Below are 25713 nucleotides of genomic sequence, written 5' to 3'. Positions count from 1 at the left end.
GGCTTTTAGCATGAGCTCATGACACAGAGTGGCCATTGACAGGCTGGCTAATGGGATTCCATGCAGAAGGGATCCAACGCTCGCTTCCATCCTCACCCGTACATAATCCCAGCACAAAACACCTATGGTATCTGTCAGCCCAGTGAGTCCACTAGCCCATCCTTGCTGTTCTCTACTAGCTAGCGACCACATCCCTCCACAATCTCTCGGTACAGTCACAAGAGGCCAGTAGCAAAGGTCTGGGGAATTAGCTGGGCTATAGCTGGCAGTCCAAGAAGCATAGATTAGTGAAAATAATATATTCTTTGTGGTTGCTCAATCTACTTCATTGAAGATTTATTTCAGCAAACTGCTTTATAAGCTGGGGTTTAATCAGCTAATTCACATGGAAAGAAAGGCTGAGAGGAGGGAGGGAAAAGGGAGATAGAGAAACACAGAGGGAGAAGGGAAAAGAGGGAAGAAAGGGTTTTCTCTTCTCTCCTCACTCTCCAGAGAGGGACCTGAAGACGCCTCCAGTAAGATCTCCTCTAGCTAACATTAAAAGTCAACCCCCCCATCTCCCTTACACTCATGCACAAACACAAACACACACTGCTACTACATTCAAAACAATATGCAAATTCAAACCGTGCTCCGATGTAGTCATGCAGGAGTGCTTTAGGTAGTGTTTTAGTGGTGTTATTGTGGGTTGGCATGCTGGTGTAAAGCCCATTGGCCGTGCTTCTGTTTTTAGCATAGTCAGAGAGATTCCCTTGTGTTCACCCAGCACACGCTCAACTAAGGCTGCACCAGCTGCTCAATACCCCGAGGAGCAGCTCTGTGTGTGTGTGTGTGTGTGTGTGTGTGTGTGTGTGTGTGTGTGTGTGTGTGTGTGTGTGTGTGTGTGTGTGTGTGTGTGTGTGTGTGTGTGTGTGTGTGTGTGTGTGTGTGTGTGTGTGTGTGTGTGTGTGTGTGCATTGAGTATACTGTTGTGTGTACTGTTGTGTGAGTTTGTGTGTGCCTGGGAATGCATTTGTGTTATGTTTAGGACTGAGAGAGAGACAGTGAATTTATGCCCCCACAATCCTGCTGTATTTGCATGCTTAATGCCAATGCCTACAAATGTATCTGATGATTTATGATTTATGTACATTGCACGGTGCCCACATTGATCGTGTCCTCGCTTATAAATATGTGGGTATCTGGATTGACTAAAAGCTATCTTTCAAAAACATGTTGATGAGTTAACGTTAGTTAAGAATTCAAATGGGCTTCCTTTTAGGAATAGGGCATGCCTGAGTTAAATAGCAGAAAACAAATCATTCAGTCGGCATACATTCTGGCTTTGGACTGTGGTGATATCGCCATGCAGCTGCCACTGTGCCATTGGACGCACTTTCTCATAGCACACTACACTTTTAGGAAAAAGGGTTCCAAAAGGGTTCTTCGGCTGTCCCCATACGATAACCCTTTTTGGTTCCAGGTAGAACCCTTTTTGGTTCCAGGTAGAACCAATTTGGGTTCCAGGTAGAACCCTTTGTGGGAAGTGTTTTACATGAAACCAAAAAGGGTTCTACCTGGAGCCAAAAAGGAATCTCCTATGGGGACAGCCGAAGAACCCTTTTAGGTTCTACAGAGCTTTTTTTTTTAAGAGCTTACACTTTATTATGGGCAATAGGTTATTTTTTTCATGGGGAATGTGATTGTTTTTCATAAACGTGTTTTGTAAGTACAGTTTTTTTAACTGCTTGTAAATATTGTACTACCCCTCCATAGGAATTGTAAATATTGTACTACCCCTCCATAGGAATTGTAAATATTGTACTACCCCTCCATAGGAATTGTAAATATTGTACTACCCCTCCATAGGAATTGTAAATATTGTACTACCCCTCCATAGGAATTGTAAATATTGTACTACCCCTCCATAGGAATTGTAAATATTTTGAATTGTATGATTGTGTGTAGGGCTCCCATGTAAAAGAGGCCTTGGTCTCAATGGGATTTCCCTGTTTAAATACATCAAAAATACATTTAAACAAGGATAATAACTGTCATTAGTGACAGAGTGAAATGAAATATGAATAGTTATGGAGTTTTTAATATAGGTGGACTAAAGGAGGAAGATACTTTTGATCATGTAGTGTATGTGGACACCTTCTCGTCTAACATCTCATTCCACAATCATGGGCATCAATATGGTTGGTCCCCCCTTTGCTGCTCTAACAGCCTCCACTCTTCTGGGAAGGTAGCGGTAGCGTTCTCCTGGCGTCCACCAAACCCAGATTCTTCCGTCAGACTGCCAGGCGGCGAGCTTTACACCACTCCAGCCGACGCTTGGCATTGCGCCCTGTCATCTTAGGTTTGTGTCTGTGGCTGCTCGGCCATGGAAACCCATTTCATGAAGCTCCCGACAAACAGATATTGTGCTGACGTTGCTTCCAGAGGCAGTTTGAAACTCGGTAGTGAGAGTTGCAACTGAAGACAGACCATTTTTACGCACTACACGCTTCAGCAGTCCTGTTCTGTGAGCATGTGTGGCCTACCACTTCGCGGTTGAGCCGTTGTTGCTCCTAGACATTTCCACTTCACAATAACAGCACTTACAGTTGACCAGGGCAGAAATCTGACACACTGACTTGTCTGAAAGGTGGCATCCTATGCTGGTGCCACATTGAATGTCACTGAGCTCTTCAGTAAGGCCATTGTACTGCCAATGTTTTGTCTATGGAGATTGCATGGTTATGTGTTCGATTTATACACCTGTCAGCACAGGGTGTGGCTGAAATAGCCGAATCCACACACTTTTGGTCATGTTGCGTATATTAGGATAGCAGAGCTAGAGGAGCGAGAGAGAAAGAGATGAGGAAAGTAGGCAGAGTGTGAGTAGTGCTAGGAACATCTGCTGTGCAGGTGTATGTGTTGGGCAGGGTTCTGTATAACGTTCTCTCTCTCACCTCGGAGCACTGCATGCCATGTCAGATCACGAGACCAAACACCTGCTCTGAGGCAACACAGATCACCCACTGTTAGAGCAGACTCTGAATTTCTTCTCTAGCCAAGTCTTTCTCCGTGTCTTTCAGCTTCTTAGAGTTCTGAGAACTGCTGGGATTTCTTGTTTCTGTGAAACAGCCAGCCTGGTACATGGCTTGTTTGGTACATTCTCAGAGACTGGCTGAGGGCGGAGTGTAGGCAGTGAGAGAAATGTACTGGCATGCAGCAGGTTCACTGGAGGTTTGGGAACAGGAGGTTACCAACCACAGGTTGGCGTGGTTGGTTTGCGGGTGCCCATGCCACTGAGGATCAATAGGCTGTCAGTGGTGTGAATAAAGGGCAGTATGATCCAGGGCTATTGACTAGTTACCTGGGCAGTATTCACTAGTTGATATAGAGGGGCAGTTACCAAGTTCATCAAATAAATACCGATGGAGAAACTGTAAACCACTGTGTAGTGTGAAAGAGTAAAATAGAGTTTTCTATTTCCAGTTTCCCACTCAGATGTACAGGATGGAATTTCCACTCAGATGTACAGGATGGAATTCCCACTCAGATGTACAGGATGGAATTCCCACTCAGATATACAGGATGGAATTCCCACTCAGATATACAGGATGGAATTCCCACTCAGATGTACAGGATGGAATTCCTTTTCCCCAGATTGCATGTGATTTTTGATCTAACCTTTGATCAAAGACCCAGTGGTTCACTGAACAGCAGCACAGGGGTCTATTCTATTCAGTTGTGTTTGTTTGTCCGGAAACTAGTAATATGGCTGGTTAAAGACAGAGCAGACGCATAAACAGAGGCAAGAGGAAGAGAGAGACATTGAAGGGACAGTTGTGAGCTTGCTGCCTGCTGAGTTCACAGAGGGTATGTGGGCGTTGTTTAGGGTTTGCAAGAATTCTTGCTGTTATTGGCAGCTGTCCACAGCCCATTTCTGGATTCTGAATGGAATGTGTACGTATGTACACTACAGTACGCCTACGATGGAGATGACTCAACTCATACTGATGGAGACGACATACTGTTTTGTGATCCAGCGCAGTGTTGACAGACAGAGGCATGAAACAGCAGTCTGTAAGGGAGCTCATAATGAAATGATACAACAGTAGGTACAGAAGAGAATAATAGAATTTTGTCAAATTGACAAACGCAGGTGCAGCTAAATCAAATGAAATTGTAGTAGTCACATGCACCGAATACAACAGGTGTACTCACCTTACAGTGAAATTCTTACTTACGAGCCCCTAACCAACAATGCGGTTTAAAAAAAATAAGAGATAAAAGTAACAAGTAATTAAAGAGCAGCAGAAAAATAACTTTGTTTTTATTTATTTCACCTTTATTTAACCAGGTAGGCTAGTTGAGAACAAGTTCTCATTTGCAACTGCGACCTGGCCAAGATAAAGCAAAGCAGTGTGACACAGACAACAACACAGAGTTACATATGGAGTAAACAAACAAGCCAATAACACAAACAAGTCAATGGCACAGTAAAGAAAGGAAAGTCTATATACAGTATACAACGATAGCGAGACTATATACATGGTACTGAGACAGAGTCATGTGCGGTGGTACCGGTCAGTTGAGGTAGTATGTACATGTAGGTACATGTAGGTAGAGTTATTAAAGTCATTTTGAATTGCCTCTAAGCGAGCATAGAAGTAGTTTAGCTTGTCTGGTAGGCTTGTGTCACTGTGCAGCTCTCGGCTGTGCTTCCCTTTGTAGTCTGTAATGGTTCGCAAGCCCTGCAACACCCGACGAGGGTCAAAGTTGGTGTAGTACGATTCGATCTTAGTCCTGTATTGATGCTTTGCCTGTATGATGGTTCGTCGGAGGGCATAGCAGGACTTCGTATAAGCTTCCGGGTTAGAGTCCCGCTCCTTGAAAGCGGCAACCCTAGCCTTTAGCTCAGTGTGGATGCTGCCTGTAATCCATTGCTTCTGGTTGGGGTATGTACGTACGGTCACTGTGGGGACGACGTCATCGATGCACTTATTGATGAAGCCAATGACTGATGTGATGTACTCCTCAATGCCATCGGAGGAATCCCGGAACATATTCCAGTCTGTGCTAGCAAAACATAAGAAGTTTACACTGTAAACTTCCCTTTACCTGTGTTTGTGTCTTCAAGGACGGGGAAGCAATTGGTGGGTGAGAGGATGTACCTGTATGAATGATGCTCACAGTGCCCTGTGTGAGCCTGTTTTGTGAAAGCTATAGTTCTCCATCCTCCAGCTTTCAGAGGTTTATAGTGTGATCAGGGTTAGTGGGGGTGGGGTTGGGGTTTATATAAAGAGCGGTTAGACCAGGTCCCTCTCATGTGTCTGTGTCTCAGTAATAATCCTGGGTTGGGATTAGAGCTGCCCTCAACCTTAAAGGGTAATCCCAGACACACACACACACACACACACACACACACACACACACACACACACACACACACACACACACACACACACACACACACACACACACACACACACACACACACAGGTACGAGGCCTGTTGCTGCTCCCACCTCACGCGCGGCATATTGCTGTTGATCTGATCTGCTGCTCCACTAACACACTGTGTTGTCATTGAGTCTTTCAAACAGAAAATGAGTGTTTTCTTCTGTGTTGGCACTGTACATGTTTTGAATGTGTTGTCATTTAGTTTAGGTAGACTTTGCTGAACCCTTTGTAGATGGCAGCCTATTCTTCCTGGAAAACAGTGGTGCGTTAAGGGTTGCTGTGGTGACCATATGGCAGGGCTTCAGTTCAGCCTCCAGATGGTTGGAGTGCAGACAGGGTGAGATCATAGGCTCAGGACGGGGACAGTATGGTCACACACACACACACACACACACACGCACACGCACACGCACACGCACACGCACACGCACACACACACACACACACACACACACACACACACACACACACACACACACACACACACACACACACACACACACACACACACACACACAGATGGAGACCTGTCAGGAGAGGTCAGTCACACTATATGGGTAGGGCAAGTTTTTCCTGACCTTATGACCTGACAAGGAAAGAACTCTTAATAGTCTACTAGAGTTCTTCCTGGTTAGATCAGAGGGTCAATTAAAACTCCTGGGTCCTATATATGATCTGTATTTGGAGCACATACTTAAAGACAGGATCATATCTGAACACTGATAGACAACAGAGCTCAGCTGTTGTAGACAGGAATAGTTTGTTCTTGCAGCAGCACTACATTGCAGCCAGTGGCCAGCCCTTGTAAGGGGATCCAGGAGTTGTGGTAGCAAAGAGATCCCTCCACAGCACTGTGATCAGCTTCCCGCTGGCAGCATCAGATATCCATCTACTCTGGAGGACAGGGGCTTGCTGGTGCTAGTGCCGCCAGGCCAGGCTTCCCATCCCACAGCCTGGCCTGTTCACGGGGGAATAATTCATCTGATAGCAAGGGTCTGACAATGGGCTCAGAGTGGGACCCCTTCAGGGACCTCACTAGCATATTCATGGTGACCAGCAGGTTGATGAACATCTTCGTACTCTCAATAATTAGGCAGACAAGAGCAGTGATGGTGAAGTAGAAACAACCTACTCCTCAATGACCTACCAGCAAGGCTGCTGTAAGGGCACATGGGAGTATTAGTGCCGGTGTGTGCCTTAAGGCAGGACTCTCCTTGTCAGATTTATGTGATGTGACTGAACAGTCAGGAAGTCATTGGACTATTGCTGTCTGTCTGATTAGAGCGTGAAATCAGCGGATCAGCTAATCCTCAAAGGAACCCAGGCAGCTAATAGAGTACCAAACAACACTACTTGTGTCAGCTGTGGTGGGAAGGGAAATTGTCTGTAAACAATATTTTTTAAAAGCCACACAGTTCTGCAGAAAAAGGAATCACATTTTTAGTATTTGTATATATGGTCAGAAATAAGCGACTAGATTTCTTCAGCCTTATAACACCAGCAGCCAACCAGTGAGATGTGTCATTCTGTAATAACCCGTCATAGTGATGTATGAATACACAGTCAATAAGCTGTTCCCCTCTGCAATAGCACAACATTATGAAGTGCAAACTCACAGCCAATAAGCTGTAACACGGCAATAACACGTCATACAGAGGTGTAACACTGTCAGTAAGCTAGCATACTCTAGAATAGCATGTCTTTCTGAACTAGAGACAAGAAGATATTGTATCAAGATGGAGGCAAACTTAACCAGTTTAAGTGCCCTTTTCACCCCATTCTATTTGAAAAGGCAGCATAATCAAATCAAAATGTGTTTGTCACGTGCCCGAATACAACAGGTGTAGGTAGACCTTACCGTGGAATGCTTACTTACGAGCCCTTAACCAACAATGCAGATTTTTTATAAAGTAAGTAAGAAACATTTGCTAAATAAACTTAAGGAAAAGTAATAGTAACACAATAAAATAACAACAACAAGGCTATATACTGTACAAGGGTACCATATATATATATATATATATATATATATATATATATATATATATATATATATATATATACAGTTGAAGTCGGAAGTTTACATACACCTTAGCCAAATACATTTAAACTCAGTTTTTCACAATTCCTGACATTTAATCCTTGTAACAATTCCCTGTCTTAGGTCAGTTTGGAGCACCACTTTATTTTAGTTTGGAGCACCACATTCCCAGTGGGTCAGAAGTTTAGATACACTCAATTAGTATTTGGTAGCATTGCCTTTAAATTGTTTAACTTGGGTCAAACGCTTCGGGTAGCCTTCCACAAGCTTCCCACAATAAATTGGGTGAATTTTGGGCCATTCCTCATGACTGAGCTGGTGTAACTGAGTCAGGTTTGTAGGCCTCCTTGCTCGCTCACGCTTTTTCAGTTCTGCCCACACATTTTCTATAGGATTGAGGTCAGGGCTTTGTGATGGCCACTCCAATACCTTAAGCCATTTTGCCACAACTTTGGAAGTATGCTTGGGGTCAGTGTCCATTTGGAAGACCCATTTGCAACCAAGCTTTAACTTCCTGACTGATGTCTTGAGATGTTGCTTCAATATATCCACAACATTTTCCTCTCTCATGATGCCATCTATTTTGTGAAGTGCACCAGTCCTGATCTGGCAGAATCACTAAACACATGCTTTGTTTTGTAAATAATGCCCCTGGATATCCCTAAATCAAAACACAAAAATGGTGCCCTCTGGTTTGCTTAATATAAGGAATTAGATTTTTTTTGTAATACTTAAGTATATTCAAAACCAAATACTTTTATACTTTTACTCAAGGGGGGGATCAGAGGCCGAACAGTTGCCGTACCAAGCATTGATGCAACCAGGATACTCTCAATGGTGCAGCTGTTTTTGAGGATCTGAGGTCCCATGCCAAATATATTCCTGAGGAGGAATAGGCATTGTCGTGCCCTCTTCATGACTATGATGGTGTGTTCGGATCATGATAGGTCCTTAGTCATGTGGACACCAAGGAACTTGAAGCTGTCGACCCGCTCCACTACAGCCCCGTCGATGATAACGGGGGCGTGCTCGGCCCTCCTTATCCTGTCGTCCACGATCAGCTTCTTTATCTTGCTCACGTTGGGGGAGGGTTCTTTATGGCAGAGCTGAGAGACAGATGTTCACTCTATACCCATCGATACTTAATACACACACCTCTCTGTGCAGACCAACAGTGAGTTCTCTCGGGACCCCCTCCCAAGGTTAGCATGAATGGCAGCGTAGACGGACCTGTCACTATAGACTATACATGGGCAGGAGGCAAATTGATGGAAAAGCTATCTGTCTCCCTCCCTCCCTCCCTCTGTATCTCATACCCATTCCTCCTTGTCTTCTGTTTGTGAGTCTGAGAGGGGCTTGTGGAAGTGGGTAAATCAGCATGTCTGATGGATCCAGTGGGAGAGAGGCCTGAGAGGCTTTATGCCTGTAGGCTGCAGACAACTGGCTCTGTTATAGTTATTTTCAATTCTGGTAGAGTCATGAATACTATACAGAACAAAAATATAAACGCAACACATAAAGTGTTGGTCCCATATTTCATGAGATGTAAGAAAATATTCCAGAAATTGTCCATACACAGAAACGGCTTATTTCTCTCAAATGTACACATTTTGTTTATATCCCTGTTAGTGAGCATTTCTCCTTTGCCAAGATAATCCATCCACCTGACAGGTGGGGTATATCAAGAAGCTGATTAAATAGCATGACCATTACACAGGTGCAGCTTGTGCTGGGAACAATAAAAGGCCACTCTAAAATGTGCTATTTTGTCACTAAACACAATCCCACAGATGTCTCAAGTTTTGAGGGAGCGTGAAATTGGCATGCTGACTGCAGGAATGTCCACCAGAGCTGTTGCTTGAGAATTTAATGTTAATTTCTCTACCTCCAACATCGTTTCAGAGAATTTGGCAGTACGTCCAACTGGCCTCACAACCGCAGAACACGTGTAGGACCTCCACATCCAGCTTCTTTACCTGTGGGACCGTCTGAGACCAGCTTCCCAGACAGCTGATGAAACTGTGGGTTTGCATAACCAAAGAATTTCTGCACAAACTGTCAGAAACCGTCTCAGGGAAGCTCATCTGCGTGTGCTTGTCATCCTCACCAGGGTCTTGACCTGACACACTGGAGAAGTGTGCATTTCACGGCTGAATCCCAGTTTCAACTGTACCGGGCACATGGCAGACAGCTTGCATGGCGTCGTGTGGGCGAGCTGTTTGCTGATGTCAACATTGTGAACAGAGTGCTTCATGGTGGCAGTGGGGTTATAGTATGGGCAGGCATAAGCTACGGAAAAATAACACAATTGAATTTTAACAATGGCAATTTGAATGCACTGTGATGAGATCCTGAGGCCGATTGTCATGCCATTCACCCGCCGCCATCACCTCATGTTTCAGCATGATAATGCACGGCCCCATGTCACAAGGATCTGTACACAATTCCTGGATGCTTAAAATGTCCCAGTCCTTCCATGGCCTGTATATTCACCAGACATGTCACCCATTGAGATTGTTTGGGATGCTCCTGATTGGAGAAACTGGCGTGCTACAGTTTCCGCCAATATCCAGCAACTTCGCACAGCCATTGGAGTTGCACAACATTCTACAGGCCACAATCAACAGCCTGATCAACTCTATGTGAAGGAGATGTGTTGTGCTGCATGAGGCAAGTGGTGGTCACACCAGATATTGACTGGTTTTCTGATCCACGCCCCTACCTTTTTAAAAAGGTATCTGTGACCAACAAATGCATATCTGTATTCCCAGTCATGCGAAATCCATAGATTAGCCTCATTCATTTATTTAAATTAACTGATTTCCGAATATGAACTGTAACTCAGTCAAATCTTTGAAATTGTTGCATGTTGCGTTTATAATTTTGTTCATTGTAAAAGCCCACCCCTCCACTGCTGACTTCATTTCAATGTCCTCTCCTGAGGCCCAGTGCTGCTGACCCCTCCCACCTCAGCCTTTCTTCCCAGTGTTTAAATCCAATGACTGCCTAGCTTTGAATCAGTATCTCACCTTATGATACCAGCATTGTTACAAATCATCATTGTATTAAACTCAACATGCTCAAGGTTATGTAAGATGTCAGCAGTGATTCAGAACTGAGTTGACCTACTGATGGTGGTTATTCATTTCATTAACAGGCATTTATTGGCTCTTGTGCTGCAGTAAGTTAATGTAGTGTATAACATGAGTCAGGTGATTCATGCGGTAGCCTACAGAGATCACATGATATAGAGAGGAGCGTATTTGATTGATTTCATCTTGTGAGGGAAGCATATTTGGTATTCGTCATCTGTTCTTTATGGATACCATAGCAGTGTATTCTAGAATGTGTTGGAGAATCCCACAACCCCTCACCAGAGGGCGGAGACAGGGCAGGGAGAGGACAACTTTATAGATGTTCCAGTCTGTCTGTGTGCAATACAGGCTCTGCATACAGGCATACCTAGAAATGTGTACATGTTTGTGTGTGTGTTATTTATATTGGACATGACCGGGTGAAGGGATGGTTTCAATGGATCCTTTTTATATCAGCACTAATGCACGCACACGCACACACACACACACACACACACACACACACACACACACACACACACACACACACACACACACACACACACACACACACTAGGGAGACAGTATCTCTGTAGCTAGCCACTCTGCACATTAGCCTCTGATCTCACTTACCGTTAAACCACATTATAGCCCAGTTGGTCAATAATGCTGCTCGGAAGAGTGTAGACGTGCTCATAGACCACACAGATCCCTGGGCGTGCAATGCTTACACTGTGTACAAATACAATCACAGAGACACAAGGGAAAGAAGAACCGAGTGGGAAAGCGAAGCAGAGATTGATAATAAGAAAAAGGGGGAAATGGATTCAGTAGGGAAGTGAGTCTAGCTCCAGCTGTTTTTATGTCCAGGGTTATCGCTAGTAGCATTTCAGACGTTTCCCTCTTTTCTCTATAGACAAGGTCATGCCCTCAATAACCTAGTCCGTTAACCTGCACGTCTCTGTGTGTTAGCCGTTCTGTCCAGACTCTTTAACAGACCATTGTAATGAACTCTGGCTTTCTCTCTGTGGGGATGATGTGGACAGGAAGCATCATTCAGAAGGTACTGCAGTTCTCCCTGATCTGCTGACTTTTTAATATTTTTTATTGACAGCTAGATCGTTGAGCAGACCCAACCCCCCTGGTCTGTAACCTCGGCCCCCAGCCTACCCCTCCTCCTGGGTGCCTGGCTGTCACGCCAGTCTGGCTGGTTCATTTCCAGTCCTCCCCCCATGTGCTCTCCGGATTGGCTCTCCCTCCCGCCCGCCTCCTCCAGCCCCTGAGTGGGTTTAATAACAGAGGCTGCTTTGCGCTTTGTGGGGGTCCAGACAATAAGCCTAATGGAGGTGACAGGGAGGGAAGCAGGGCCGGCTACAGCTCTGTGTGGAGCACTCACAAACAGACAGACACACACAAACAGACAGACACTCACAAACAGACAGACAATCACAAACAGACAGACAATCACAAACAGACAGACACACACAAACAGACAGACACTCACAAATAGACAGACACTCACAAATAGACAGACACTCACAAATAGACAGACACACACAAACAGACAGACAATCACAAACAGACAGACACACACAAACAGACAGACACTCACAAACAGACAGACACACACAAACAGACAGACAATCACAAACAGACAGACACACACAAACAGACAGACAATCACAAACAGACAGACACACACAAACAGACAGACACTCACAAATAGACAGACACTCACAAATAGACAGACACTCACAAATAGACACTTCCAAACAAACAGACTGTAGCATTCGTCGATGGAAGGATCGGACCAAGGTGCAGCGTGGTAGGCGTACCTATTAATTTATTAAATGAACACAGAAAAAACAACAAATACAAAACAAAACGTAACGTCTAGTAGGGCTAAACAGCACAGTATCAAAACAAGATCCCACAAACTACAGGTGGGAAAAGGATGCCTAAGTATGATCCCCAATCAGAGACAACGATAGACAGTTGCCTCTGATTGGGAACCATACCCGACTAGCAAAGAAATAGAAAACATAGATTACCCACCCTAGTCACACCCTGACCTAACCAAATAGAGAATTAAAAGGATCTCTAAGGTCAGGGTGTGACACAGACACTCGTAAACAGACAGTCACTCGCAAACAGACAGACAAACACAAACAGACAGACACTAAAACATATATGTTATGAACTCAAACAAACAAAGAAATGTCAACTATACCACACACATGCTTTTCATAACTGGACATTCATATCGTATAGGAACATATAAATATCTATTTAATACACAGGCAGTGAATGCAGTGGGTTTTCGGTCTACTCACCATGTTGGAAGAGATTTTCTGTTGGTGAGCAGATGATTGTTTTCCCTTCATAGTGTTGAGGTCAGGGATCACCACTAGTCTGGCCAGACAGTCACCCGCCCATTATGTCTCATGCCCTCTAGTTGAGCCTGGATATACATCAAATCTCCCTTTTATCCCGCCATACAACAGCCTGTGGCTTTGGTCAAATCAGTTTAATGTTGTCATCCATAAAACCTCTTTGCAGTGACTAGCCTATAGCTCAGTGTGTTAAGGCCTTGTTGAAGGGCACATCGGCAGTTTTTTTCACCTAGTCAGCTCAGGGATTCAAACCAGTAACCTTTTGCTTACTGGCCCTGCTAGGCTAGCGGCCACTGTGTTGAATGTGACTTTATAACGGTATTAAGAGGATCATATACACTGCATCCTTTATGATATATAGTGATCGTACACCGATCTCCCAACGGTATAACCAAACAGGCAGTAAAATCAGAATGCCAGAGTGGGAAAAGCTCTCTTTTCTTTCTCCATGGCCTCACTGAGGTGTTGATGACTTCCTGTTTTTCACCCTCTCAGCAGACAGTGCTCCTCATAACCACATTAAATGTTATTATTCACATAGGCTCAATACAACTTTACTGTGAAATACTTTCTTACGAGCCCTTCCCAACGATGCAGAGTTAAATTGTTTTAATGGTAGCACGAGGAATAAAATACACAAGAATTAAGCTATATACAGGGAGTACCAGTACCAGATCATTGTGACGGGGTACGAGGTATTTGAGGTAGATATGTACATACAGGCAGTCACTGTAAGATGTTTGTCTGTTGTTCCTCCTCTCGATTTCCTGTCTGTTGCCCTTAGGCATCAGAATAGATGATGATGATGAGGATAATAATAATGACGATGATGGTGGTGATGATAGTAATGAAGAACAGAGTAGCAGCAGTATGTGAAAGTGTGTGTACAGTATGTGAAGGTGTGTGTGTACAGTATGTGAAAGTGTGTGTACAGTATGTGAAAGTGTGTGTGTACAGTATGTGAAAGTGTGTGTGTACAGTATGTGAAAGTGTGTGTGTACAGTATGTGAAAGTGTGTGTGTACAGTATGTGTGTGTTGTTGAAAAATAGAGAGAATGAACAAATGTGAACGATGATGAAGGCCAGGGATGAAGGGCCGAGGCCCAGCATGATGACTCAATCACGATTTATGACATTGTTTGGATGGCTGACCATCTGTGGGTTATCATAGAGGTCAAACACACCTCATCTGTGACTTTGTCCGGGGCGGGACGTTCCCACAGAACCCTGGGAGCACGGACACCATTGGAGGTGTGAAGGATTGGATTGTTTCAGGTGTTCATAAAGAGTTACCAATTTTGATATGTTTTATTGTACTGCTCTGGATTCCTTTTTTACAGGGAAATGGTGTTAATCAGTTCAAAGAGGAGCGACACAGGAGCGCAACCCTATCATACAGTTTTGAGGTGTGGTGATAAGATTCAAGAATGTGTGAGAAGTTATCTGCATTTTGTGTTAATGTATTGTGCCACGCAAAGTGATGTAAATTAGACGATGGGAGATACTGGGATTTGGAATCTTGGAAGATTTTTTTCATTGAACCTTTACTTTAACAGGGAAGACATTGAGACTTAGGTCTCTTTTCCAACTGTGCCAAGTATAATACAATATAAATATATACATATATATACACACACACACAGTTGAAGTTTACATACTTTGAGGGCTTTGTGATGGCCACTCCAATACCTTGACTTTGTTGTACTTAAGCCATTTTGCCACAACTTTGGAAGTATGCTTGGGGTCATTGTCCATTTGGAAGACCCATTTGCGACCAAGCTTTAACTGATGTCTTGAGACGTTGCTTCAATAAATCCACATAATTTTCCATCCTCATGATGCCATCTATTTTGTGAAGTGCACCAGCCCCTCCTACAGCAAAGCACCCCCACAACCTGATGCTGCCAACCCCGTGCTTCACAGTTGGGATGGTGTTCTCCGGCTTGCAAGCCTCCCCCTTTTTCCTCCTAACATAACTATGGTCATTATGGCAAAACAGTTCTATTTTTGTTTCATCAGACCAGAGGACATTTCTCCAAAAAGTACGATCTTTGTCCCCATGTGCAGTTGTAAACCGTAGTCTGGCTTTTTTATGGCGGTTTTGGAGCAGTGGCTCCTTCCTTGCTGAGTGGCCTTTCAGGTTATGTCGATATAGGACTTGTTTTACTTTTCGCACCAAAGTACGTTCATCTCAAGGAGACAGAACGCATCTCCTTCCTGAGTGGTATGACGGCTGCGTGGTCCCATGGTGTTTATACTTGCGTACTATTGTTTGTAAAGATGAACGTGGTACCATCAGGCGTTTGGAAATTGATCCCAAGGATGAACCAGACTTGCGGAGGTCTACACTTTATTTTCTGAGGTCTTGGATGTTTTCTTTTGATTTTCCCATGATGTCAAGCAAAGAGGCGCGGAGTTTGAAGGTAGGCCTTGAAATACATCCACAGGTACACCTCCAATTGACTTACATTATGTCAATTAACCTATCAGAAGCTTCTAAAGCCATGACATCATTTTCTGGACTTTTCCAAGCTGTTTAAAGGCACAGTCAACTTAGTATATGTAAACTTCTTATCCACTGGAATTGTGATAGAGTGAATTATAAGTGAAATAATCTGTCTGTAAACAATTGTTGTAAAAATGACTTGTGTCATGCACAAAGTAGATGTCCTAACCGACTTGCCAAAACGATAGTTTGTTCACAAGAAATTTGTGGAATGGTTGAAAATGAGTTTTAATGACTCCAACGTGTTTGTAAACTTCTGACTTCAACTCCAACACTCACTATAAAAATATGCAAAAATCTGAAATATAGTGCTGTGAAAAAGTATTTCCCCCTTTCTGATCTTTGCATATTTTTATAGTGAGTGTTATCCGATCGTCAACCAAAACCTAATATTAAATAAAGGGAACCTGCGTTTACAAATAACAAAAAAAATGAATAATTACTTTAATTATTTAAGCTATGCAAAACTCAATTCCTCTTTGTGAAAAGGTAATTGCCCCCTTACACTCAATAACTGGTTTTGCCACCTTTAGGTGCAATGACTCCAACCAAATACTTCCTGTAGTTGTTGATCAGTCCCTCACATCACTGTGGAGGACCTTTGGCCCACTCTTGCAGAACTGCTTTAACTCAGTGACAGTTGTGGGTTTTCAAACATGAACTGCTCGTTTCACGTCCTGCCACAAAATCTCTTTGGGATTCGGTCTGGACTTTGACTAGGCTATTACAAATCTTCAAATTTTGTTGCTTTTTAGCTATTTTTATGTAGACTTGTTTGTGTGGTTTTAGATTGTCTTGCTGCATGACCCAGCATCATTAAGTATGTAATTGTTGTGTTATTTGCATTACTGGGCATCTCAAGGCTGGGTTTCCCTTTGTGATCCATTATCGTCTGCAAGCCCTGCAACATCCGTCAGAGGCGGTGTAATAGGATTCCACCTTCCTCCTATATTGTCAATTTTGCATGTTTAATGTCTCGTTGGAGGTCCTAGCGAGCTTTTTTGTATGTGTCCATGTCCGTGTCCCGTTCTTTGTAAGTGGTAGGTCTAGCCTTTAGCCCAGCGAGGATATTCCCCATTATCCAAGGTTTTTGGTTTGGATACGTTCGTATTTAGCAGCAGATACTCTTCCTGGGTTCCAGGAAAATGAAAGCAGTTATACAATTTTAAAACCATTTACAATACATTCACGACAGATTTCACAACACATTAAGTGTGTGCCCTCAGGCCCGTACTCTACTACCACATATCTACAACACATATAGTATAGCCACTGTGGGGGGGGACGTTGTCTATGCACTTATTGATGAAGCCTGTGACTGATGTGGTAAACACATCAATGCTATCGGATGGATCCCGGAACATATCTCAGTCTGTACTAGCTTCATCGGACCACTTCTGTATTGAGCGCTCCACTGATACTTCCTGTTTTGACATTTTGTTTGTTAACAGGAAGCAGGAAAATAAAGTCATAGTCTGATTTGCCTAAGGGAGGGTGAGGGAGGGCTTTGTATGCATTTCTGTGGGATGAATAAAAGGGGTCTAGTGTTATCAGGGCCCCTAGTGGCACAGGAGACGTGTTGGTAGCATTAGTCTCCGCCCACCAGAGCCACATCTAGACCTCTCCTACATATCTCTGTCTCTCTCTGAGGAACAGGTTCACATAGCACGCCCTTCTCCGCAGTTTAAAAATAACTTAAAATATTCTCTCTTCCGCAGCGAGCATGGCTTGTCATTAGACTTGAGCCCTGAGTGGTTCCTCCCCATGCTGCTACCTGCCTGCTAGCACTAAAAACATGACTATGTCACCAGTGGATGAGTCAGGTGTGTGTGATGATGGATCTAGATTGCCTGGTCTATTTCATCTTAACAGTGGGTACTGAAGCTGTGATTCATCTGCCTGCTATGTAATCTGATTCTGTTTCGCAACCTCTGACCCCTCAGTAGGGGCTGAGAGAGAGTTATGGAAATCCTCACTGTGTCCTTACACCTACCCCTGCAGCCCTGCTCCATCTCTCCATCTCTCAGACTCAGTCTGTCTCCGTCTGTCTATGGGGCAGGTTCTGAAATACTGTTCTCCTGTTGCCAGCAACCTCTGCTCTCAATCAGCACAGGGAAGATGTGTGTGAGAGAGACAGACAGGGAGATGTAGATAGAGGTGGAGTGGAGAGTAGGGAGTGGAAAAGGAGAAGTGGGATAGAGGGCATTGGGAACCGTAACTATGAAAACAGTGTGGAATAGAGACTCAATGTTTTTGGAAATCCTACACTCAGCTCAGATTGTTGACATCATAAAAATTAGTATATAACTTCACAGGATCTCTATGGTTGACATAATATTGGATCTTAATGAATCTCTCGCAGAAAAGCCAAAAGAAACATACAGCAGGATAAAGTGAGACCACTGCATTCTATATCAATATGTGTATTTATATAGTAGGGAAATTAAACTTCCTTCTTGAGAGTTGAAAGGTGAGCTTTTTCCTGCTCTGAGCGTTTGAGATTGACGGTTACCACACGGAAAGACAGACGGAGGCATTGGAAAAGATTAGAGTAGATTTAAAACCTGTGTCTCTCCACCTTTCACACTCTAAACTAACTCAATTTAATCCATGTCTTACCTTCAGGTTAGCTGTTGACACCAGAAGGTGACATGATGACAGGATGTGATGCCTTTTTAAAAAAACGGCAGAACATATTTCGATGTATTTTATTATCCATGTTTGGAATGAACTGAGACCCTGGTGCTGCCTTGTCATACAGTATGTGTATTTCTGACATGGCTTCTCTGTCCTGTAGATGTGGATGAGCCTGTGGTCTTTGCCACCAACTCCCTGCAGAGGAGGAAAAAGGGTCTGGCAGGGTTGCGCCCGGCACAGCAGAAAACCAAACCAGGACTGATGATTGGCCATCCCCAGGACTTCCGGCAGATCTCCTCCATCATCGATGTCGACATCCTGCCCGAGACACACCGGCGCGTCCGCCTGCACAAGCACGGTACCCACAAGCCTCTGGGTTTCTATATCCGGGACGGGGTGAGCGTGCGGGTCACGCCTCAGGGAGTGGAGAAGGTGCCTGGTGTCTTTATCTCCCGGCTGGTACGTGGAGGCCTGGCTGAGAGCACAGGCCTACTGGGGGTTAACGATGAGATCCTGGAGGTCAACGGCATTGACGTGGACAGCAAGTCTCTGGACCAGGTGACAGACATGATGGTGGCCAACAGCCACAACCTGATCGTGACGGTGAAGCCAGCCAACCAGCGCAATAACGTGGTTCTTCGAGGAAGCAAGGTCTCGGTAGGGGGGAACAGCTCCTCTGGATCCATAGGCTCCACCATCTCCCATGACTTGGCCCCCAGCCCCGCCTCTCAAAGTGTCAGTCACTATAGCAACAGTAACAGTGTGGCGGAGGGCGACAGCGACGAGGATGGAGACCTTATCATTGAGAGTGACATCCTGCCATACCTGCCCCACCACTGTGTGTCCAATGGTAATGGCAGCCACAGGGAGTTTCCATTGTCCTCGTCACTGGGGCAACGGCCCCTCCCCCAGAGCATTTTCCTGCCCAGCAGTGGTTCTCTGTCAAACAGCAAGGCCTCTCTGAACTCCCTGACCACTCCTACTCACAACGGCAGCCCCACCAAGACCAGCAGCAGCCAGGAGAGCATGAGAGAGGATGGGAACATCATCACAATGTAAAACCTTGTCATAGTACTAATTTTACTCATGTGTTTAGGAGACATCAACAAGAGAAGACCAAACATGCACAGTTAGTCTCATGAGAAAAACAAGACAAATGACGAACATTAGCTGACCACAAAACAACACTTTTAATTGTTACCTCACTACAGAAAACAACACACAACAATCATGCAGGCAATGATGATGACTTTGCCTTAAAAGTATCCGATGTGTATTCCATGCAACTAAACGCAGCGGAACTAGCAGCCATCATGTAAGGAACTCAGTGGACAGTGTGGTGTCAATCCTGAGATCCTACTTACTACAACACACATGATAATGGCTGTCACCATCACCATACTGGAAGTGCCTTATGGCTTTCCGCTCAAATCGCCTTATATTTATCACTTTTATTTGACTTTCTAACAGGACCATCTGTTCAATTCTAGACAGTGTCATTGGGTGTCAGTGAAAAGGTGAATACTGGCAGGAGGAGAAGCAGACAATACTTCACACTCTATCTCACTGTGAGAGTCTGTGAGAGACATTTGATCTATGTGGACACAGTGTTAGACACAACATGGTATTAGCCTACTTGATCCTGCATTCTGCAATGCTTCAATGTCCATACAGTGTGTTCTCTTCTGGGACTGTGACAATCACTGCCGGTTGTTAGCCTGCTTAGCTAACATACAATAGCTTTTATTCCTCTGTCCAGAAATCATGAAGTGGGTTCACATACAGCACATCTCGAAACATACATTTACCTGTTCCCTCTTCTCAGTTACCACAAAGATGTCATGGCATTATTGTACACACAACACAACGAGGTCAAGTGAGGCTTTTACAATATGTGTGCTTGGATCCAAGGGCCCCCTCTGACCTCCACAGGACAGAACAGGACAGGACTAAACATTTTATTCAGCCCTTGAACATCCTTACTCCCATTTGATACACACAGTTATGGCATATCATAACCTTCTATAGGAAAATATGGAACACTACTGTTGATCATCATGGTGTTAGTATGGGAAATAGGAATGATATATGCTCCTCTGTCTCCCCCATGTCGATGTACATCATATTTATTTGACTTTTACATGCAGTAGCGACAAACGAAGCCTACGTTTAACTACGTTTACACATTGACGTGGGGAATGGGCTGCGTCATACCAGTATATCTATCCAATTGATTCTGTCTCGGAACCATCTTCAAGAGAACACCACATTTTTATCACAACACGGGCAGTTTTCTCCTTTAATGTACTCCACAGCCACCAAGCATGTTCTTCATCTAAAACGTAGTCAGATGGTTTGACTTCATGTTCGTATAGGTCACTCGTTGACTGGAGTTACAGAGGTCCCAGGATGAAACATTAGACCCGGGAGAATTTCCCTGGCAGACTTGCTGTCTTGCTTTTAAAGAAGTCAATTCCATTTTGCTTCAGGACAAAGTTTCTCTCCCCTGAAAATTTGACAAAGAGTAAACACAACAGAAATAACATGGAGTGCTGTTGCTCCAGAAGGTCACGGCCTCTCATAGACCCAGATGTCTTCAGGCCCACTTGTGACTGCCATGTTGTTGTGTAAAATAAGGAAATTCCTTTCATGTTTAAAAAGCCTACAACTCTGCACATTGGGACCTTGTTCATACACTTTACTCCATTCTTGATATCTACACCTGAGGGGCATGGCGAGGGAAGGAGGAGAGATTTCCTCTTAATTTGAAGGCCAAGAGTATCATATTGCAGTGAGAGCTGTGAGGCAGACAGTCTCAAAACTCCAAGCTTATTGTTGTTGCTTCTTACCCTCACTGCACCCGAACACAAGGGCCCCCTGACTCTCTGTTAGTACTGGACTGGAGGGAGAGCTGCCGGCCCTCACAGTTACCAATGCCCAAGACCTCCAGGCTGGTTGGTGGGCTGTGTCTGGAGTGATCCATAGAGACAGAAGGAGCATCAGATGACCTACCACAACAGAGGGATAATATTGCGTTTTACATGGACATGATGTATTTGTAGGTCATCTCTTTCACTCTGGAACCAGCTGGAATAACACATAAATTCAATAACTCTCCATCTTGACTTAGATTATTGAATTGACCAATAAGACAGAACAAAACCAGCAGAGCATGAGGTCCTCCTGTGGCCTGGTTGCTATTGTTTTACTAGAGCTGCAGTTGTATCCAGGTAGCATGATACATTCATTAACCTGATAATTATGTTGCTCACTTTAATATGGGGAGGGACAATTATTTATTCAAAGAGGAAAGAGGCCATCATAAGATCACAGGTGTCAAACTCATTCCACGGAGGGCCGAGTGCCTGCGTGTTTCTCACTCCTTTCTTGTACTTAGTTGATGAATTAAGGTCACTAATTAGTAAGGAGTTCCCTACACCTGGTTGTCTAGGGCTTAATTTAAAGGAAAACACAAAAACTTTCAGACACTAGGCCCTCCATGGAATGAGTTTGACACCCCTGTTGTAGAACATACAGCAGAATCACCTGTCTTCACAGATACAGTATATTGTCTTTTAATTTACTTATAGGAAACTGCTATCATCTATAACAGAAAAAGATACCACATACTGTACTGAATCATTTTTTCATGTATGTAATTATGAAACTATAAATACAAATGACAAATTATATAAGCAAGGGATTTTTTGATTAACTGGGAGATTTTTTGTAAAATAACATTTTATAAATGTGTAAAATATGGAGAGTATTTTTCTTATTCTTGTACATTTATTTGTATATGAGGATCCTGGAGAGGACATTTCTATTTCTTTGAGTACCGGGAAACAAACGGAGGAACAGCGTGTTTATATGAATCTAATGGGTCAGGGTGTACAATACTGTGAATGTGGTATAAAGATATGCTGATTATGAAATTACATATTATTATAAAATATTATAAAAAATACTCCCATGTTGTTTTTTTGTGGTCACATAGGGCTAATTCACTGTGAATTCTTTACCTGTGGTCTTGCCCCACCTCTCTCATTCTCTCCCTCTCTCATTCTCTCCCTCTCTCATTCTCTCTCTCGTGCTTCTTACAAAGGTGATTTTGTGTCCCTTTATCATAACATTCCAAAGGCTGTTAACCAAATGGAGTCACACTACTACCACTGTCACTAACACCACGACCCCTACCAAAACAAACCCCCAGCAACCCCTCCAGGTTATTAATTATGGAGGATATAATAGTGTCCCTCTCACAGACATTTAATTTCCTTTGACATATTATTTCAGTAATTTCCTATGCTTATTTATTTCTGTTTGAGCTGCAGTTAGCACTCACAAGGGCAAAAAGGATACTGCCATCCTTTTGGTTTTGCAATCATTCATGCATCATTCTGGACATTACAGTATACATTCAAATCTGAGACACTAAAATGTCCCCGACGGAATAATGAATGTCTGTATCTTTGTGTTAAAATGTTTATTCAAGAAGCAATGATACAGTATGTGTCTTTGTCCCTTTTAAATTAAGGCATTTGTTTTGAGAATAGATCCCCCATGTCAACTCTCTCTCTCTCTCTCTCTCTCTCTCTCTCTCTCTCTCTCTCTCTCTCTCCATCTCTCTCATCTTTCTCTCTCTTTCTCTCTCTCTCCATCTCTCTCTCTCTCTCTCTCTCTCTCTCTCTCTCTCTCTCTCTCTCTCTCTCTCTCTCTCTCTCTCTCTCTCTCTCTCTCTCTCTCTCTCTCTCTCTCTCTCTCTCTCTCTCTCTCTCTCTCTCTCTCTCTCTGCAACTGAAATAGATAATAAACAAAAGTGAGATGTAAAAAATGAACAGTAAACATTACACTCACAAACGTTTCAAAACAATAGACATTTAAAATGTCATAGTATGCCTACATACAGTGTTGTAATTATGTGCAAATAGTTCAAGCACAAAATATTTAAATATAGATTGTATTTACAATGGTGTTTGTTCTCCACTGGTTGCCCTTTTCTTGTGGCAACAGGTCACAGATCTTGCTGCTGTGATGGCACACTGTGGTATTTCACCCAATAGATATGGGAGTTTATCAAAATTGGATTTGTTTTCAAATTCTTTGTGGGTCTGTGTAATCTAAGGGAAATATGTGTCTCTAATATGGTTATACATTTGTCAGGAGGTTAGGAAGTACAGCTCAGTTTCCACCTCATTTTGTGGGCGGTGTACACATAGCTTGTCTTCTCTTGAGAGCCAGGTCTGCCTAGAGCAGCCTTTCTCAATAGCAAGGCTATGCTCCCCGAGTCTACATAGTCAAAGCTTTGCTTAAGTTTAGGTCAGACACAGTGGTCAGGTATTCTGCCACTGTGTACTCTCTGTTTAGGGCCAAATAGCATTCTAGTTTACTCTGTTTTTTGGTTAAGTCTTTCCAATGTGTCAAGGAATTGTCTTTTTGTTTTCTCATGATTTGGTTGGGTCTAATTGTGTTGCTGTCCTGGAGCTCTATGAGGTCTGTTTGTGAACAGAGCCCCTGGACCAGCTTGCTTAGGAGACTCTTCCCTAGGTTCATCTGTCTGTAGGTGATGGCTTTGTTATGGAAGGTTTGGGAATCTCTCTCTCTGTCTTTCTCTCTCGGCTATCACTACGATCTCAGCAAAAAATCAAAATAAAAAAATCTATTGCAGTGAATCAAAAAGGTCCTGATCAATTATTGATAAAAATATGATTTCTCTTTCCACTGTTAAATTGCATGTATTTATATTTTCATGTTTTTTAGGTCACCTCTAACCCTTTGCACTACTGCCCTCTGCTGTCTGATACAGCAGTATCATGATGCAAGACCAAAGATATTGTATCAACAAAACTGCATACATTGTGTCGCACAGTGTACACGCAATGATTGAAACACGGAAGAGATACATTTATGGTCCGTGCTATCGGGATCCTTGGGACATCGCTACCCCATTGACATTTAAAATAGTTAAGGTACGGGTTAAGGTTAGGTTAAAGGGCTTGTATAAGTAAGCATTCCACTGCAAGGTCTACTGCTGTTGTATTCGGTGATGTTTTTGGCTGTTGGGGTGCTGCGATTTTTTTTTTCCGGTACTTAAGATGTCTATATAGGTCGGCTAATACAGGACTAATAAAGGCCCAGTACACTACTTTTGTGAAACTTTAACAAAATGTATTTGAGTGTTTACCAGCATTTGTAACCGGAGTTTGATAATTATCTCTACACAACAGTTATTCTGATAATATTTGTGGACGATATATAAAAATATTTAGCAAATGCAACTTATTTCTATGTGAATACTGAAATGGTCTATTCATTCCTTTTCCCTTTTAGTAGATGCTTCTATCCAGAACAACTTACAGTAGTGAGTGCATACATTTTCATACTGGTCCCCCGAGGGAATCGAACCAATAGCCCTAGCATTGCAAGCGCCATGATCTACCAACTGAACTACATCATCACATCACAACAAACCACTTGATGTCTCAATGTACTCAATTACTGTATTGGTCATTGTTTTTCTTCATGGTGATGGAAAGTCTACAGGTACAAACCTAGAGGACCAGCCTATGTAAATACAGTAATGTACATTTACATTAAGTGGTTTGTAAGGATGGTAAATTAACACTGTATAAAAAAGTGGTTGTTTTCCATGTTATTTGATCAAGATGTTTATTTTATGTTTTGTGTCTTTGCCCATAACTTTGCAAATTTTGATGTAAATGTTTGAGGACAGGGTTTTGTTCTTTCTGGATACCATTAGAATGACAATCGCAGAGAAAGGGACAGGGTTTTGTTCTTTCTGGATACCATTAGAATGACAATCACAGAGAAAGGGACAGGGTTTTGTTCTTTCTGGATACCATTAGAATGACAATCACAGAGAAAGGGACAGGGTTTTGTTCTTTCTGGATACCATTAGAATGACAATCACAGAGAAAGGGACAGGGTTTTGTTCTTTTCACAGAGAAAGGGACAGGGTTTTGTTCTTTCTGGATACCATTAGAATGACAATCACAGAGAAAGGGACAGGGTTTTGTTCTTTCTGGATACCATTAGAATGACAATCACAGAGAAAGGGACAGGGTTTTGTTCTTTCTGGATACCATTAGAATGACAATCACAGAGAAAGGGACAGGGTTTTGTTCTTTCTGGATACCATTAGAATGACAATCACAGAGAAAGGGACAGGGTTTTGTTCTTTCTGGATACCATTAGAATGACAATCACAGAGAAAGGGACAGGGTTTTGTTCTTTCTGGATACCATTAGAATGACAATCACAGAGAAAGGGACAGGGTTTTGTTCTTTCTGGATTCCATTAGAATGACAATCACAGAGAAAGGGACAGGGTTTGTTCTTTCTGGATTCCATTAGAATGACAATCACAGAGAAGGGGACAGGGTTTTGTTCTTTCTGGATTCCATTAGAATGACAATCACAGAGAAGGGGACAGGGTTTTGTTCTTTCTGGATTCCATTAGAATGACAATCACAGAGAAGGGACAGGGTTTTGTTCTTTCTGGATTCCATTAGAATGACAATCACAGAGAAAGGGACAGGGATTCCATTAGAATGACAATCACAGAGAAAGGGACAGGGTTTTGTTCTTTCTGGATTCCATTAGAATGA

The 25713-nt window shown here is 43.2% G+C and overlaps 1 protein-coding gene across 1 annotated transcript in view; it reads left to right on the top strand.

Annotated features, from left to right (window-relative positions):
* The window catches only part of pard6a (par-6 family cell polarity regulator alpha), a 31205-nt gene extending 9152 nt beyond the window's left edge, over positions 1–22053 (top strand). Inside the window, exon 3 of the mRNA XM_035798630.2 lies at positions 18247–22053. Within this exon, the coding sequence (XP_035654523.1) occupies positions 18247–19145 (899 nt within the window). The 3' untranslated portion in view covers positions 19146–22053. The remainder of the gene's footprint in view (positions 1–18246) is intronic.
* The last annotated feature ends 3660 nt before the right edge of the window (positions 22054–25713 follow it).

The sequence above is a fragment of the Oncorhynchus keta genome, chromosome 22, assembly GCF_023373465.1.
Source record: "Oncorhynchus keta strain PuntledgeMale-10-30-2019 chromosome 22, Oket_V2, whole genome shotgun sequence".
Taxonomy (NCBI): domain Eukaryota; kingdom Metazoa; phylum Chordata; class Actinopteri; order Salmoniformes; family Salmonidae; genus Oncorhynchus; species Oncorhynchus keta.
The sequence above is the reverse complement of the archived record's forward strand: the minus strand, read 5'-3'. Positions and strand labels throughout refer to the sequence as shown.